This window comes from Manacus vitellinus, unplaced genomic scaffold (assembly GCF_001715985.3).
Source record: "Manacus vitellinus isolate BGI_N305 unplaced genomic scaffold, ASM171598v3 scaffold_1_pilon, whole genome shotgun sequence".
NCBI classification, from domain to species: domain Eukaryota; kingdom Metazoa; phylum Chordata; class Aves; order Passeriformes; family Pipridae; genus Manacus; species Manacus vitellinus.
The window spans coordinates 50,271,416-50,288,424 of record NW_021939396.1 but is presented as its reverse complement, the minus strand read 5'-3'; the positions used below and the strand labels follow the sequence as shown (position 1 = coordinate 50,288,424).

Sequence of the window (17,009 nt, the reverse complement as noted above, 5' to 3'; positions counted from 1 at the left end):
GCCAGAGCACAGCTGTGGGGTAAACAACAAATGGTAAGCAACAAATATTATTACCAGTAATATATTGTCTGTGAGCTAATATAGCTCAGGATGTATTCACTGCCAAAAGCAAACATTTTCCTTGAGATTCACTTAGATGACAGTGTTTGTTTATGTAGTGGTCTACCTGTGTATGAAGAAGTGAGCAGGAATAAAAATGCAATTGCAATCACATATAGTAAATCCAATTTATATTAATGTTTCTCCAACCTAATGGCTGTCAAATACACGTTTCTGCCTGTCTGGCAGTTTGCCTTAATTTGTTTCTGTCAAGTGAAGAATAAACATTTTATCATGAGTTTGTTTTTCTGTTTTTTTTTTCTAAAAAAAACCCAAACACACTAACACTGAAGCTTACAGAGGTGGCTATTTTTAGAAAGTTTGCTCTTCACACACTTAATCAAGACCATCATACTTTACTTGCTTTCCTCCAACTGTAACTAAAGCCATCCACAGCCTTCAAAATCCAAGTGTTATGAAGTGGAAATGCCTGTGCAGAAAGGTCTCTGATGAGAGAGTCTTGATGACAGGCTTAATCCCAAGATCAGCAGAAGCTCAGTTGTGCTCCTTTTTCTCCCTGAGGTAGCTGAAGAGGGCATCCAGGCCCCCCTCGACAACCTCGGGCAGGGGCCGGGACAAGGGGTTGTGGGTGACGTGGAGGCCTTTATCCACTGGGTTCCAGGCAATGCGGCGCAGCCGGTGCAAAAGGTAGAGGTCATCAGGGAGAGTCTGTATGGCATTGTAATCAACGTTTAGTAACTCTAGAGTGGTGATGTAGCAGAGAGACCGTGGAAGACTGCGTATGTTGTTATTCTCCGCAATAAAGATTTGCAGATTGACCAGATACTGGATACTCTCTCCGATGTTTTCCAGCCTATTGGACCCTAGGTGCAAGAAATGTAAGCTCCTCAGTGCGAAAATGCAGAGGGGAATTTGCACAAAGCGGTTGTTACTGAGGTTCAATTTCCTCAAACTTGTCAGGTCAGTGAAGCTCAAAGGCAGTTGTGAGATGCGGTTGTGCGAGAGGCTCAGAACCTCCAGCTTCCTGCATAAGCTGAGCTCTGCTGGCACTTCTGTCAGGCAATTCATATTGACAAACAAGACCTTCAGGTTCCTCAGCAGCCCGATTTCTTTAGGCAGATTCTTGAGACAATTACCCCCCAAGTTCAGCACTACCAACCTGTCCAGTTTCCCCAGCAGAGGAGGAATCACCACCAACTGGTTGTGTGAAAGGTTCAGCTTCTGCACCTCATGCAGTCCCCACAAGAAGTCAGGCGTGTTGGTCATCCCTTTCATTATGAGGCTCAAGCTGACATAACGCAATCCCCGTTTCAGCAGTGACTTGGGCTCTCTCCCTGAGAGAAGGGCGTCTTCCCATGCAGGCAACTTTGGACCTTTCCTAAGAAAAACCATGCTCCTTCGCCCCTCGTTCTTTGAGTGCTCAGTTCCCATAATACTCTGGTTCCGTCCTGAGAGAAGTGAGGTTTTTTTCCCTTGCAAGTGCTACGCCAATATGCCAACAGAGGATGAGAGCTTGCAGGAGGTGGGAAAGTCAAAGCAAGGAGAAAAGGAGGAGCCTGTGAAGTGCATCTCAGTCCACCAGGGCAGTTTCTGTAGCTGTTGAGGGAAAGTTTCACTTTTGGGGGCTTATGTTGATCTTGGTGCAGAGTCTGTAATGAAATACTTGCTCCTGACTTGCGAGCAAACCTGTTCAATTCAAACTGAATGCCACAAGACAGCTGTCACTGTCATTTGGCCTGGGCTTTATTAGACAGATATGTGTCTTCACTGCAAAAAGGTCACAAGGATGCTGTATATAACTTCACCATGTCAGCTTTCTTGGCTATCTGGTACATACCATGGCTGCAGGACAATTAACAAGAGTGACTTCAAAAAAAACAAACAAGTAAGCTAAAGAAGAAAACAAGCAAAGAAGCCATCATTTAGATTCAGATTTAAAGGACATTTTCATAATATTTTTTATTTTGATGTTCCTGATTTCACTGAAGTAGTTACTAGTCTACTGGAAAATTTTGCATGCTGCAAAAACACTAGTAATGCTGACTTGTTATGTCAGTCCTTCTTTCTGTTTAGTAAAAAAAAAAATCTAAAAAAGGAAAAAAACACTCTCAAAAGGTGTTAGCTTTCATATCCCCTTTGTGGTGAGGATAGTCCTCTTTCTTTTCAGAAAGAGTATCACCTTCACTGCAGCAGTGACATTTTCCAGTGGTATCTGCGCCCACTTGGATGATTGCTACCCACGTTGCCAAATGTGAGCAGTCACTCACAGTTCTGCCCAAATTGCTCTGTCCTAAATGTCTGGTGCTAATTTCACACCTATCAACCAGATTTTTGGGGTCTGGTTCTTTAATGCTCCAGAAAATAGACCCTCTTGATATCCCTTTCCCTGTGAACTTTCATGTCTTTCTGGGCTGTTCTGGGGTACAGGGGGACTAGCAGTCAAAGAGTTTGAACTATAAATGACATTAAGATCTGAGATAGAGGGACTGATGGGAGAGGAAGGAAGCAGTGAGGTATAATAATACCCAACAACAGCTGAAGCAAGCTCTACTGGTGAAAGGAAATTGTATTGCTACAGGAATATGCATGCAGTGAGTTTAAACTCAAAGGGACTCTAAAAAGGATCTGCAAAAACTTTAGGCACCATTTAAATTAGGTGAAAATTGCAACAAACAATACAAGACTTTCAGGGCTTTTTCTCTCCATTGGATGATCCATGGTGATGAGTATACCCTCCCTTACCACCTCATTTCAGAGATCCTCCCCTTGAAACCTTGCATCAGCTCAGATGTTAAGAGATTATGCAAGAACCTGCAGATGGGAGTCAAGGCACAGGAGTAACCTCTTTGGAATCAATCCCCACAGTCCTTTCTTACTGACAAACACCACTCAGTCTCCTTTGAGCTTTAGGTCCTTCATAGAGCTGCATCCATTTGGGAAGAAAGAAAGGGGAGAGAGGAGGCATCCCTGGCAGCTGAGGAGAGCGGTCAGGACCACAGTGAGTAGCACAAGATGGTGGCAAGCTGAGTGAGCCACACAATTAAAACCTGTGCTTTAACAGGGCTGCCAACTGGTCCTGAGGCTGAAATATTGCACTCCCTGGAGTGCCAGGGCGGGCCTGAAAGGGCTGAGGTATCTGTTCGGTTAGAGCGGGTTGGTAGCCTGACTGTGAGTCATAGATCCCTCCCTCACAAGCACTTTTTGCCAATATTTGTCCGTTTGCAAACGTTATATTAAATGCCATTGCAGTCATAAGGTCTGAGTCTTGTTAACCATCATTCCCACGTGCTGCCCAGATTGACAGAGATAACCCTGCCGCTGCAGGCAGAGGAGCCCTCAGTGGAGGAAACCCAGCAGCTGGCTGAACTCGGACTTGATTGTGCCTTGCATGATGGGGGGTGTAAGCCTCAAATATGGCCCTTCAGCCCAAGCAGGTGGAGAAGCAAAAGCAAGAGCCTCTCATGAGCTCTGTCTCTGGGTTGTCAGCCCAGCTGGTGTTAAAAATACTCCTATTATCAGAGACCCTCCATGGATTTGAACAAGGCAAGAAGAAAAAAGCTTTTTAGAGAGCATTTATAAGGTTAGGAATTTCCCTTCTTTTAGTCTCACTGCTGGAATGAGGAACCTGCCACAGCTCTACTCAGAGATCAGCATTGCTCCCCTTGACTGGGCCCCTACTTGTGACCACAGCCCACGGTCTCTTCAGAGCCTTTCCTTCTGCAGGTCATTTTAGTAAGAAACAAAAACAAAACACAAAGGAAACACAGTCTTCCTGTAGTCGCAGCCTGCCCCCATGGCTGGCCAGATATTTTTGGATGAGAATGTCATCCTCATCTCCAAAACACATTGGAGTTCACTGCCTGGGGACTTGGCAGTGCCTAATCTGGCCTCTCACCACAGAAATCCTTGTTTCCTAAGTGTGACTCAGCCAAAGTGCTCTGTACCCCTCCCTGGCTTTGCACCACGCTGTCCATTTGAAACTAAGCCTTTGACACAGCCCAGTACAGTCTGGGCTGGGCTATTGTGGGAAAGCTTCACCCGGGGATCTCTTTCAAAGAAAAATGCTTGCTCTGCTTCAGCCTCAGAGCATCTCCTGCTATTGCACTGCTGTATCTCCCCTGCCTGGCAGGCAGCAAGCAGCAGTAAAGGGGATTTAAAAAAGAAATTCCACATCTGCAGCTCTCATTGTCCGGTTCCCTTCCTGCCTCCACGAGTACCGTAACTGCTGTGTGAAATAAAATAAAAATAACCATTTCCTTTTCTTTGTTCTCCAACAGAAAAACAGGCTATTGAGCACACTTGTAGTTGTGGAGACAGAAAACTCTGAGGTAAGCAAATTAAATCTCTTTCTTGAAATCGAGATAGTAAAACAACAGTGGCCTCATCTGGACATCTCAGGAACTAAAATTCTGAACGAAAATAGTCCCTTATCCATTGGTGTCCTGGATGGGTTTTGTTCAAACATTTTTCACTTTGCTTTTCTCTGCGTTGCCTGCCTCCCTGTCCTGGTCCATGCTGTGCTGTGCTGTGCTGTGCTGTGAGGATGGATCAATTCCTTTGGGCTGCTCTTAGGTGTCTGGACCAGGAAAAAACACTGACCTGTGTCCACACAGCCTGGTAGAAAGCAGAAACTAATTTCAGGCATGCAGGTTTGGAAGAGAAAATAACTCAAGAAAATTGCTGGGCTTTACATGACACAGTGTAGTTGATAACTGCTTTGTAGACTAAACAAAAAAGTTAGTGTACAAGGGGAAAAAATAACCCACAACTTGCTAAAGAATTTTTTAGTCTAACTAATACAGTAAGAGAAACTGCACTACTAACAATGATAAAAAACTGGTAAGCTGACAAAAATGACAAGTTATATTTTCTGACATTCTTTAATAATGTAAATTATTAATTTTTTTTCTTAAGGAAGCAGGATTGTCAGCCCTAAAAAAAAAGCTGAAGATGAGTTCACAAAAGACCTGGAATTTTAAAGTCTATTATCTGTGGGTTCTTTTATTTGACTTCAGGTTTGGAGTCTATAGAATACACTTGGGAAACATTTTCAAGCTTTTCTCTGTAGCCAGGCAGAAGTTGCAATAAAGCCAGTTGAATTGTTTTTAAGTAAAATTTGAGTCCATCATGTAATTACTTCTCCATAGGATTTGAGCTTTTAATAAAATATCTGATAACATCAGGCTCTTAAGGAAAATACAGCCATTTTGACACACTGAGTTTAAGTTTTGTTTTGCTTCAAAACAAAATACTGTCATTGTCTTTTAAATTACTTAGCACACAATAGATGCCTATACTTTTATTAGCACGTATCTATACATTCGTAATTAATTTTGAAGCAAGTCCTATGTTCTCTATGGAGTCAAAATCATATATAGTTCCTCTGTCTCAGTATTATTAAAGATATATTAATATAAGAAGGAATCCTTTAAATCTTTAAGCATAGCCTTTTCTAAAATGCTGGTAAGTTCAACCCATATTCTTTTGGAAGAAATTTTCATTTCAATTCATTATCTAGGTCTTGTAATAAACATCCATCTAAATGAGGATTCAGAAAATAGCTAACACTTCTTGTGACAGGAAGGATGCTTTGGCTAAAAGGGGTTAACTGGTTTCAAGTTCATCAGAAAGCAACAGTCATGCTGGAGAAATATTCAGTACAAATACAGCTGCAGCTACTGAACCATCTTCCCTTGTGCTATTTCTTTCCTCTGAAGTAAATAAAGAGTTTTAAGAACATCAGTGCTATTCAGACTGTCAGAGATATCCTCTGGTCTTAGCGCTAAGGAAGCAAATTTTGTAGACTTTTAACTACTTTGCAGTGGTTTGTTGATCTTGCAGTTATTCTGAAATACTAAGTCAAATTTCAAAGGTAATTTGAGATTTATGAGATGTGACACAAGACAGGAACAATTCTTCAGGCAATTTCAGATTTCCTGTTAATTTGTTTTTAATTATGGTGCTGTTAACAGTCTTTAATGACTGTCTGTCCCTGGAGTTTTCCTGGAATGTTTTATTAAGGTCCCATGTGGAGCTGCTGGATCGTCTGACCCATAAAGAATTGGACCTGGAGGTGAATGACGGCCTCTGCAGAGGCTGATTTTATTGCAGACCTCTCGACAGAAGACAAGTTTGAGCCATCCATAGTATGGAATAAAGAGAGAGAGATTTGGGGTTGTATGTAGCCTAGAAATGACAGGCTCTTCCTCCTGATAGTCAGGGCCAGCAGCAATTCTCATGTTACACGGAATTACTGGAAGTTTTATTTCTTTTCTGCAAACTTGCTGTAATATTTTAAAATTCCAGCAAACGCATAAATGACTAGTTAGTCACCTCCTACTTCTGCCACAATTTCCCTGTGTATATGCAAGCCAAATAGCTGGTCTGTCTGTCTATATTAAACACAGGCCACTCATGATCCTGCACTGCACAATCATCCATGTTCTCTGGGGCACTTTTTCATCCAGTGTCCATTACAGTTCTCCCAGGCACCACCAAGACCTGCTTGCCTTAGGTGCTTGCTCACTCTGCAGGAAAAGGAAAGTTTAGCACATGGACATGCCCTAGGGCACACCTACTCCTGCAGGAGTACGTGGAGGGCCCTGTCCTGCTTTATTTAGCCATCTGCACACAGCCTCCATGTCCTAGCCTTCTCCTACTCTTATGGCTAGTGTGGTGACAGATATGACACCAGTTAAAAATATATGTGAAGTCATTACATAGAGGATACCGTTGCAATATAGAAACCATACGCTGTTCTATTTTTCGTCACCACATTTATGAGCAGTCACATCTACAATCATAAGTAAAATAGCCTGTCTAGCAGCAACATGATGTTTGCTAAATGCTACTTATAGTCTGTGGCTTTCTGAATCAAACTGAAAAAAGTTGGAGCAGATGGTCCAAACTGGATGAAGTAGCTTTTACTATAACTGCTACCACATCACCTCTGCTTCAGGTACTCTTTTTCATGGAGCTCTTGAAGGTCATTTTCTTATATTTTAATGCATCATAAGAAAGAAAGAAAGCAAACATTTTTGGAAAGTAAAAGAGAGACCCTGAATTATCCTTACCTAAATCTAATCCAATATAATAAGAGATATTTCTTGGCCTGTCTCATAGAAGGAGTCAGATCACCTAAGCATCCATCATATGCCTACACGGTTGGCACCACAAGTCCTCCCAGACTTATTTTAATGCCCAGAGCAGATTCGGTTCAACTCCCTGTGGTGTACAATGCCAAGCTTTCTGAAGCATCTTGTGACCAGGGGCTACACATCACTCAGAGATAAGGGAATATTCCCACCTCTTGTAAAGCTGTTGCTCAAATTAGCAGGGTTTTCTTAAACATCCATCCGTGAGTGCCAAGAGTCCAAAAATAAGCATGACTCTATGGGCTGCTGGTATAATTCCCAGTCCCTCCTCCAAAGACTACTTAAGTATTATACATTTAATGAGTCACTGTAGTTACCTACTTTTCAGCAATATGAAAATCCATGCTCTGTTCTGAAAACAGAAGGCAGAGATAACCCTGAGGGTCCTGAGAGGAGACAGGCATTTCCATGGGGTCCTATGTGTAGTTCAGAGACAGACAGGATTTAAGCAAGACCATTAATTCAGCATTATCCAGTAAGAGCCTTAAGGACTCTCCCTGCTCAATCTGCCAATATGCTGATTTTGATAGACTTCTTAAAATAAGCAATTCTCTCCAGGCATTATTAATGTCAGTGCACCTGTGTCCTGGCTCCATGAGAATTTGCATGCTACAGTTAAGACCAGGTGACTAAAGGTTGTTGCAAAGTTCATTGCTACTGTACCAATACCCCTTGTTTTTATTCTAATTGTTTAGGTGTATTTGAAAATGCTGTTGTATCATAAAGTCTTAATGGAAAAAGCCAGAGGGAAGTTGAAAGCTTTTTTAGAAATAAAATAAAGCACCAAGTGATCCAATTTTTTGTGCCTAATTTAGTGTTTAAAATAAATGCATGCTTCTCCAACTGAAAGCACAAGCCCTTCTTATCTTGGTCCTCATGAAATTGGGCAAATCGGTACAGCAGATCAATGTGACCCAGTGTGAAGGGATCCAGGCATTTCCAGCCAGAGTCCATTACAATAATGACTGTAAAAAATAACTTAGGAAATAATTCAATCAAAGCTTCTGTGGAGCCTTAATCCCAGATCCATGACTCTTACACAAATTTTACTGATACAAGAAGAAACTCTGCATTTGCCTTCATATGCCTATAAATGATAAAACAGAATCTAATTAAAACTCCCTAAACACATACCGGTGTCTCAGTTTGGGATTTTTCACAGTCATTATCAAATGAAAGGGCAGACATCCCTCTAGACATTTGAAGACTTGATGCTGACAATTAATAGCTTGACTTTTAAATTTCCAAGCTCTGACTTAAGGAAATATAGTGAATGCTTAGCTCAAAGGGTTTAAATGAACAAATGAAACTTCTCAAGCTATTGGTAAAGCAATGCATCTAGGTATTATTATATGACAGCAATATTTGAAATCCTATGAAATAATATGAGTCACTGTATGGTCAAACAAAGGCTGGTGAGATCTAAGCCAAGTTGTAGGTAAGGGGAGCTAAAGACATCACACAGAGCACAGCCTGGAGGCAGAAGATATAGCTCAGTAGGTAAAAAAAGCACATGAAAAGCAACTTGCATAAAAAATTACCTTAAAAGTAATAAACCAGAGCAAATCAAAGGGAAAATACAATCTTCGAGCCCAAGTACAGACAAAATAAAAAAGAAGAAAGGCCCACCCATAATTGTCATTTGTCTTATTTTACAACTTCTAATGAGCAACTTTCCAATAGAGAGAATCAAACATGAATCTGTTCAGTGCCTGAACATCAGAAGAGATTAATTGTGGTGTACAACCACAGGGTTTCAGCACTTATTGGACTGTGAGAAGACAGGATATTGTAGTTAATGATTCCACCTGGGGTGGAACGACAGTACATTCAGCAGCCGTGGAGGTAAGTGGAAGGGGAGCACTGATGCTCTGATGTGTGGCCAGGTCAGCTAACAACAAGGAAAGCTTTTTCAAAAAGGTAGAAAATGATGTGTCGCTTGAAAGGAATGCAAATGGCATTTAAGAATTATATTAAAACAGGAGGTTGGAGTGGGGTGAGCAGGGCAAGAAGTTGGAGTATTTAATTTTTAATCATATCTTCCTGGACCAGGGAAGATGACAAGCAATATTTGTAGAGGATTTGAAACAACACCGGCTGGCACATTTGTCATTAAAATTTACTACACGCAGAACTCAACAAACTGATGAAAGTCATTCTATGATATGGTTGCCTGAGAGATTGGAGACTAGACGTGGTGACCCATATTGTCTCTCCCCATATTGTGGTCTTAAATCCGACCTCCTCTCCTGCTGTCTTCAACTCCCCTACACGTGCAAAATTCAGGAGCCTGGGTTCACAGGCCACTGCGTTCACATTATCTTTGGTGCTGATCTACACATTTTCTGCCTCGCTGCATTTCACTTTTAGTTTATTGGATTTGAACAAATGTAGGCAATTAGAGGAAAATGCAATTATAACAGAGTTGCAGACAGTTGCTTTCCAAGTGATAAGAAATCTTATCTGTAGCCAGGGCTGAGTGCAGGCATAACTTGGGCTCAGAGCAATGTGCTGGCAGATGCTAGCAGAAGGTTAGAGTCTGTTTCCCTCCCTTGTCCACGGAAATGCATTCTAGTTTTTCAAGGCTAATGAACTTTGCTAAGCTATTTCATGAGTCCAGGCTGAATATACAATGTGTTACAAATGTCCTAATTGAGTCAGTTTGGCAATACAAAAATTATTATCGTGAGATGTATTTAACTAGAAGTCTGGAAACCACCAATGTTCTACAGGTTTAGACAGGTAACAATTCAGGAATATAGATTTTGGCAGCTTCACTTTAAAAGCCACTGGTGGAATGGAGCAGCAAGAAAAATGTTTCTAATATGACATTTTTACCTCCCGCTCAAATGATGGTATCATGATGCTGAAGTAATAAATGGTAATCTATGGTGACAAAGGAACGGTGCTATTCCCCCACTGATAAGGCAGAGGGAACATTTGTCTGCAGCCACCTGTTCTTGAACTTCTCTAACTGCACTTTTTCACTGTCTCACTGGAGCAAACCCTGTGCAGTACAAGTGGAAAAGAGCTAAGTGCACTTCGTTGGGTGGAAAGCGATATGGAAACACCAAACACTATCTGCTACCTGACACAAATACTAATCTAAAAATACACCACTTTCCCCCCAAACCCTCACTTTACATCATAAATGAAGCATAAGCAGACCCCAGAAAGATTGAAGCAGAACATCTACTGAATTTATGATTAATAAGCATGTCAAGTTTTATAACAGCATCCTTATGTGGACACAGCTAATGGCCTTAACATTGCTTCCAGAATCAAAATTGAATGGTTGAGCAGATTTAGCCTCAGGAAGGCCCACAGTGATAAGGGAACCATCAGAGAAAATAGGTGTACACATTTTTCAACCTGTCAAGTGAAAAAAAATCACAGATGATGATAAGTCAAGGATATGCCCTCTCCTATATGAGCTGTACGGTTGTTTGTGCTGAACAAGGCTGCTTCCTAAACAAGAGGGAAAAGGTGAATGTAAGCAACAGCAAGCTGCATGATTATCCCTTAAATTACACTCACCCAAGAGCAATAATTACTTTGAATCAGCATTTTAAAAGGGAGAGAGTTGGGTTTTGCTGCTCAAAGCTGTTGTAAATTGCTAACCTTGTAAGAAGTGCAGGAAGAAAGAAGCACACAGGTAGGCTTGGCAAAAACGGCACAGATTTGGATAGAGCAACATACAGACTTGAGAATTATGTAGATTTTGGGGGGGGGGTAGGATTTTACCTGTCAATTTTATCAAAGGCTCTAGAAAACATCTCAGGCCACAGGGACTGAGCCAGGATTAGGATTAGGAAACTGTAAACTGGAGGACAATCTAAAGACCTGCCAATTTGATGTAAATTTGCCTTCCTCTGAGGCACTTGCTGCTGAAGACAGGGCTGAAGGGACTGTTCACAAATCAGGTCTCATACAGAAACACTCAAATGCCAAAAGTACTTCTTTCTGTTTTTAATCAGCAAAACAATGTGTACAAGTATGGACACAGGTAAAGTGGAAAGCACTGGACATGGCATGTTGTGTTTTAATATTGATAATTGCTGCTGTTCTCCTGGATCAGTCTTCTGGGAAGAACAATACTTGACTAGTTAGAGACGTTATTTGTGTCAACCTAAACTCTCCTCATAAATCTCATAAACAAATCTTAGCTATTACTATAACGTTTACATGCTTTATTAGTTTTCAAATAAGTGCTTTGAATGAAAAAAAAAAAGTGTTGTGAAGGTAGAAGTGATAAATTAAAGTGAATTCTCCATTAGCAGCAGCATACAACCATAACATGTCCTCACAGAAGTGGTATACAGATAACTTATTGAACTATCCAGGAAATCACTGAAAAGCATTTGAAGAGAGACTGAGACAATCTGAGTTGTCTCTGTGCAGCATATAATATCTACTGCAAAAATGTTAACTAATTTTGTAAGAGATTCTGTTTCTATGCAGTAAACACAGCTCTGCACCACTGATTTTTGAGAATATCAGCCATAACAGAGTAACAGTCTCTCTCTCATTTCACTGCCTGGCAAACTTTTCTCCCTGCTTTACTTTTATTAGAAAAGCCCAGCCATCAGGAAAGCCCAGCCATTGCCCTTAATATTTTTACCAGAGAACTAACCAGCAGCACCTAACAGTGCTACAGAGGTTGAGTTGTCCTAACTAGCTTCTGAAGGGCAGTTGTACTCTCTGGTGCAAACAGGTCTATATTTCTTCCACTACTATATGTACAGCTTGTAGGAAGAATTAAGTTTTACTACTGCAGCTTTAAAAACAAAGCAAAAAAAAACAAGGGAAATAGAATTAGGCAAAATACCACAGCACTAAGCCCCAGCCTCCTCCTTAAGTGCTCTATAGTGAGTCCTTCTCAGGACACCAATGATCACAGTCTCCACTGCACAGCTCAGGTGCAGAGGTGTAAGCCTTGCCAACACCACATTTTTGACAGTGGAGCTCCAGTTCCTGCTCTGTACTGACTTAAGGCAAGGCTGGCCCCTGATGAAGACTTACTCCATGAGGCATTTAGGCAATTTGGGGTCTTCCAATACAAGCAATATTCCCCCAGGCTCAGTATTGGGGCCAGCCATGTTTAGCATTTTTATCAGTAATCTGGATGAGGGGATTGAGTGCACCCTCAGTCAGTTTGAAAATGACACCAAGTTGAGCAGGAGTGTTGATCTGCTGGAGGGTAGGAAGGCTCTGCAGAGGGATCTGGACAGGTTTGTTTGATGGGCTGAGACCAATTGGGTGATGTTCAAAAAGGCCAAGTGCTGGGTCCTCCACTTGGGTCACAGCAACCCCATACAGGCTTGGGGCAGATTGTCTGGATTGCTTTTCAGTAGAAAAGACTCTGGGAGTGTTGATCCACAGAAGCTGAACATGAGCCAACAGTGTGCCCAGGTGGCCAAGAAGGCCAGTGGAATCCTGGCCTTTATCAGGAATAGTGTGGCCAGCAGGACTAGGGAAGACCACACCTCAAATCCTGTGTTCAGTTTTGGGCTCCTCACTACAAGAAAGACATTGAGGTGCTGGTACATGTTCAGAGAAGGGCAACGGAGCTGGTGAAGAATCAGGAGTACAAGTTTTATGAGGAGCAGCTGAGGGAGCAGGGATTGTTTAGCCTGGAGAAAAGAAGACTCAGAGAAGACCCTACTGCTCTCTACAACTACCTTCAAGGAGGTTGTAGCCAGGTGGGTATCAATCAGGCTCTTCTCCCAAGTAACAAGTGATAGGACAATAGCAAACAGCCTCAAGTTGTGCCAGGGGATGTTTAGGTTGGGTGTTAGGAAAAATATCTTCACCAAAAGGGTTCTCAAGCATTGGAACAGGCTACCCAGGGAAGTGATGGAGTCACCATCCCTGAAGGGATTTAAAAGATGTGTAGAGGTAGCACTCAGAGACATGGTTTAGTGGTGAACTTGGCAGTGCTGGGTTAACGGTTGGACTTGATGATCTTTGAGGCCTTTTACAACCTATGTGATTCTATGGTTCCATGGTAGTGAAAAGAAAACTTAAAAAACCCCAAATATAGTGCTAAATATTACCATGACCTCTGGTTATGTCTCCTTATAGGTGGCCACTATTTTATAAGGAATGGGGCTACACTGTGTATTTCCAACATGATTACTAAAATTATATTAACATTGTATTATGTTCTATGTATATTTTTGTATGTAAAAATAACGTTTTTATGCAATCCATTGCATTTAGGCAATTTGAGAATACCTGTGACTGTGCGAAGCTATTTTGTGTTCTGGGGCATTAACCAGACAAAAATATTTTCTAAACAGGCCAAATTCAGAGTCAATGTCAGTCAATATTGTTTATTTTGGAAGTAACACCTGTTAGTTCTTAGCTGGAATGTGACTCGGCTTTGCATCTTAAGCATTTGCACTTATACTAAAGTAAAAAATTTTCTTCTTACAATCACGTCTCTGCATCCTGTCCTTACTTCTGACAATGGAAAGAGCTCTTCTAATGATTAATAGAAAAGTATGCCTGAACAGCTAACTTCCTTTTATTTAAACTCTCTGTTGACATTTTAGCAGGAAGTAATTGTACATCATCCACTGAATTTGTTCAGTTGTTGTGGCAGGTGAGATAGAAATGTGTGAGTCTATACATCTTCATTGAACAGAGGTTTGCACACATTGCTGAAGTTATTAAATGCACATCATATAATTTATTAACTGAAAGCCCATTAGTTCCTGACAGAAGCTAGGAAAAGGAGTCACTGTATAAATATTTAAGGTGTTAATTCAAAGACTTTTAAGGAATATGCAGGTGACACTGGAGTACAGGAACCAGGCTTTGTGTAAGGCTTGCAATTGCAAGGTTCATTTGTGAGATTTCTTCTCTCTAAACCACTGAGCATCTTGTAGAACATAAAGTAACCACCGAAATACTTAATCAATTATATAAGAACAGGTGCTTAGATATGTCAAAATATATGTATGATGTAGGATTTGTGTTTTTATTGATTGCCTCAACTGATAATGTGATTAAAATATGCCAGTGATATGTCTTTTAAGGAAATACTCAAATTCTGCTAGTATTCAGATTACAAAAAAATAAGACTTAAAGTCTTATAATTTTTGGGCATTTTGTCATAATATTCCTTATTCAGAGAGGTGTTGAAACCGTGATCTTTAAAATTTGTAGGTGGCTTATGGCATTGCCCTTCACTGTCTCTGACTGTTGCTTGCGTTTCCAGATGGATTTGGACTGCCAGAAGACCATGGCCACATCCCTTTTTTTTTTTTTTTTAAAGCTAAAAAACCATGGCATGTGCTTACTTTGCTGTTTGCAAAACAGGTGATGTCCTTCGGAAACATATTCAGAAAACATTCATCTTTCTGTGAATAAAAGATGTTCAGCTGATGTGCTCTGGCCAGAGAGGGACACTCAGCTCCGCAAGCAATATCTGGCCTGCCTTTAAATCATGCCTTGACTACAGATGCTTCTTCCTCCTCTGTCTCTGGAGGTGAAGAAGTCAAAGCCCAGGCAGACATACTCTGCCTCATGGCACAGACATGGCTGGGAACCTGGTAGATGGAGCAGAGCCATTGGGTACTTGTTGTGACCTGAACTTTTATTTCAGAGGTGTCACTCTTGGTTTAGCCATGCAACTCCCAGTTTATGTGCCCTGTATGCATGTCACACTGACTTTGCTATTAAACGAGGTGCATTTCTGCATCCCCAGCATTTCTGCAAGAGGAGTTTAGGTGCTGTATGGCTATCACTACCTTATAGTCCAATCCCTTCATCAAGTCACTGGCCATTTTACAACTCTGCCCTGTGAAATCTCATCTATGAAGTAGAAGTTTTGTACATTGGCTCTTCAGAGAACAGGGAATCATGACAGCAAAAATATTAGTGCTTCAAATCCATTTCCTCACAGTGCCTCAGTCCTTCAGATTGAGAAAGATCACTTTTATAGATAAAAGGATAATTCAATCATCATTGAGTTTCTCTTCCTCTGAGACTCCCAGCCAGGAATGATTTATTGAAAATTGTCATGATAGCTGATATGTTTCAGACATTCTTGGAAAGGCTCTTTCACAACGGGTTGCCAATTCACATGGGCACAAAAATGAACTCTATTTTAAAGACAGGTGTTTTAAAATATGTATTAGAGAAAAAAGACATTTGAATTTAAACTGAACGGCTATTAGCTTCCCTAGATAGTCTTTCTTTTTAGTAACAATTAATTATTAATTATTTAGTGCTAGCAAAAAATTTGATCTCAAGAAAATTCTTTGGATTTTTTTGGCTTCATTGTAGTCGCTGTTGCAAAGTCTGGCACGTGGTAATTCCAAATTCCAGGCTCAGTTATTCACCTTTTTTTTCTGTGCTAAAGTTCAAACTGAATCTAATGATAGATTTGCTTCAGGATGGGATGTGGAATTTTGTCAGTATTACATAATGTTACACAAAATATATTAAAGTTAAACCCATTATCTTGGCAAAGCAATTAAACTTGTGAACTTCGAAGGTAGCCTACTCATCAAATGTAAATAGGCTAGTTCAGTATGGTATCAGGAGGAGCCTAATATCAGAAATTTTTAAGGAATAAATGGCTCCATGAAAGTTATTTTTCAAAGAGATGAGGATAATGTGGCATTTAGATGAAGTAAAAGGTAGATATTACATCCTTAAATGTAGTGAAGCGCTACAGCCAAGAAGTACCCATTGTATTCACAACAATTTTCAAACCTTGCACATAATCACCCCCATCTCTCTCCCACCCACACTTCTGCAACCTTCTCTGGACTCTGCCTGTTACAGAAATGCTGTCAGGGGAACAATGTGAAATAAGCCCAATACTGCCAATCTTTGGGCACTATATGCATGATGAGGACACTCACGCAGCTAATAAGTTACATCAGGCCAATGACAGATAAATGCATGAAACTCACGCTTTATCAAATAATCTAATGTTAAACCGCTCAGGAGTAGGAAAACTCCCCTACAGACAGCCTGTCTCGTAGTTTTTTCCATCGGAGTAGCTGTTGTGTCTGCCTGAAGCACCCAGAGCTGGCTAGCCTCCCGCTGGGTACTGCCAGCATCAAGTCCCTGCCTGCAGCAGCCAGCAGCAGGGTCTGTGTGACCCTGAACCTAGGGGTGCTGATTTGCTTTGGGAAAAGTGTGGAAAACGAAAAAAAAAAAAAATGTCATTAAAGAGGAAATTGGTGGGATCTGCTTTGTGACTACTGGTTGCATTGATTTCAATAAGCACATTGACGCGGGTGTTAATAGGAAAGGAGTAGAGGTTTCGACTTGCAGTTTTACAGTGCCATCCTGTGGCTGCCTTAAGGGCTGCAGAATAAAATCGGGAAAACTTGAAGCTTACTGAAGCTTTCACTGTGTAGCAAGATTTTCACGTCTTAAAAGTGAAACTACATTAAATTGATTAACAGTAGTTTATATTTCTTGTTTTTAATATTTATGTTTTATTACAAGTATTTACTCTTTAATATGTTTTAAGTACTTCTCTACTTTTGAAACAAATTTACTTTTGTATTAGTATTAACAATTTGATTGAGAACCCAATTAAATATTGTATAAGAATACAGAGCGCCAAGGCACAGCCCCATCACAAATAACTTAGCAGTGTCTGAAAACTGAACTAGTGCAAAAACTTCAATGCTTAAAATAAGCTTTGTCCTTTTGCCCATATTTATTTATTTATGAATAAATAGAGCATCTGATATCCCCATGAAGTAAAAGATAGATGTGTTTAGTTCTGGACCTTCCATTACAAGAAAGATATTGAGGCTCTGG

General features: G+C 40.7%; 1 protein-coding gene across 1 annotated transcript; it reads right to left on the bottom strand.

The window, feature by feature from the left end:
• Nucleotides 1-312: 312 nt before the first annotated feature.
• Nucleotides 313-1,672, bottom strand: LRRC30 (leucine rich repeat containing 30). The gene has a single exon (XM_008925551.2). It carries the CDS (start codon nucleotides 1,489-1,491, stop codon nucleotides 595-597), a length of 897 nt encoding a protein of 298 aa, XP_008923799.2. The 5' UTR covers nucleotides 1,492-1,672; the 3' UTR covers nucleotides 313-594.
• Nucleotides 1,673-17,009: the final 15,337 nt, after the last annotated feature.

What these genes read in the sequence shown, in the direction of transcription:
- LRRC30 (XM_008925551.2), bottom strand. Translation starts at nt 1,491, where the DNA reads ATGGGAACTGAGCACTCAAAGAACGAGGGGCGAAGGAGCATGGTTTTT.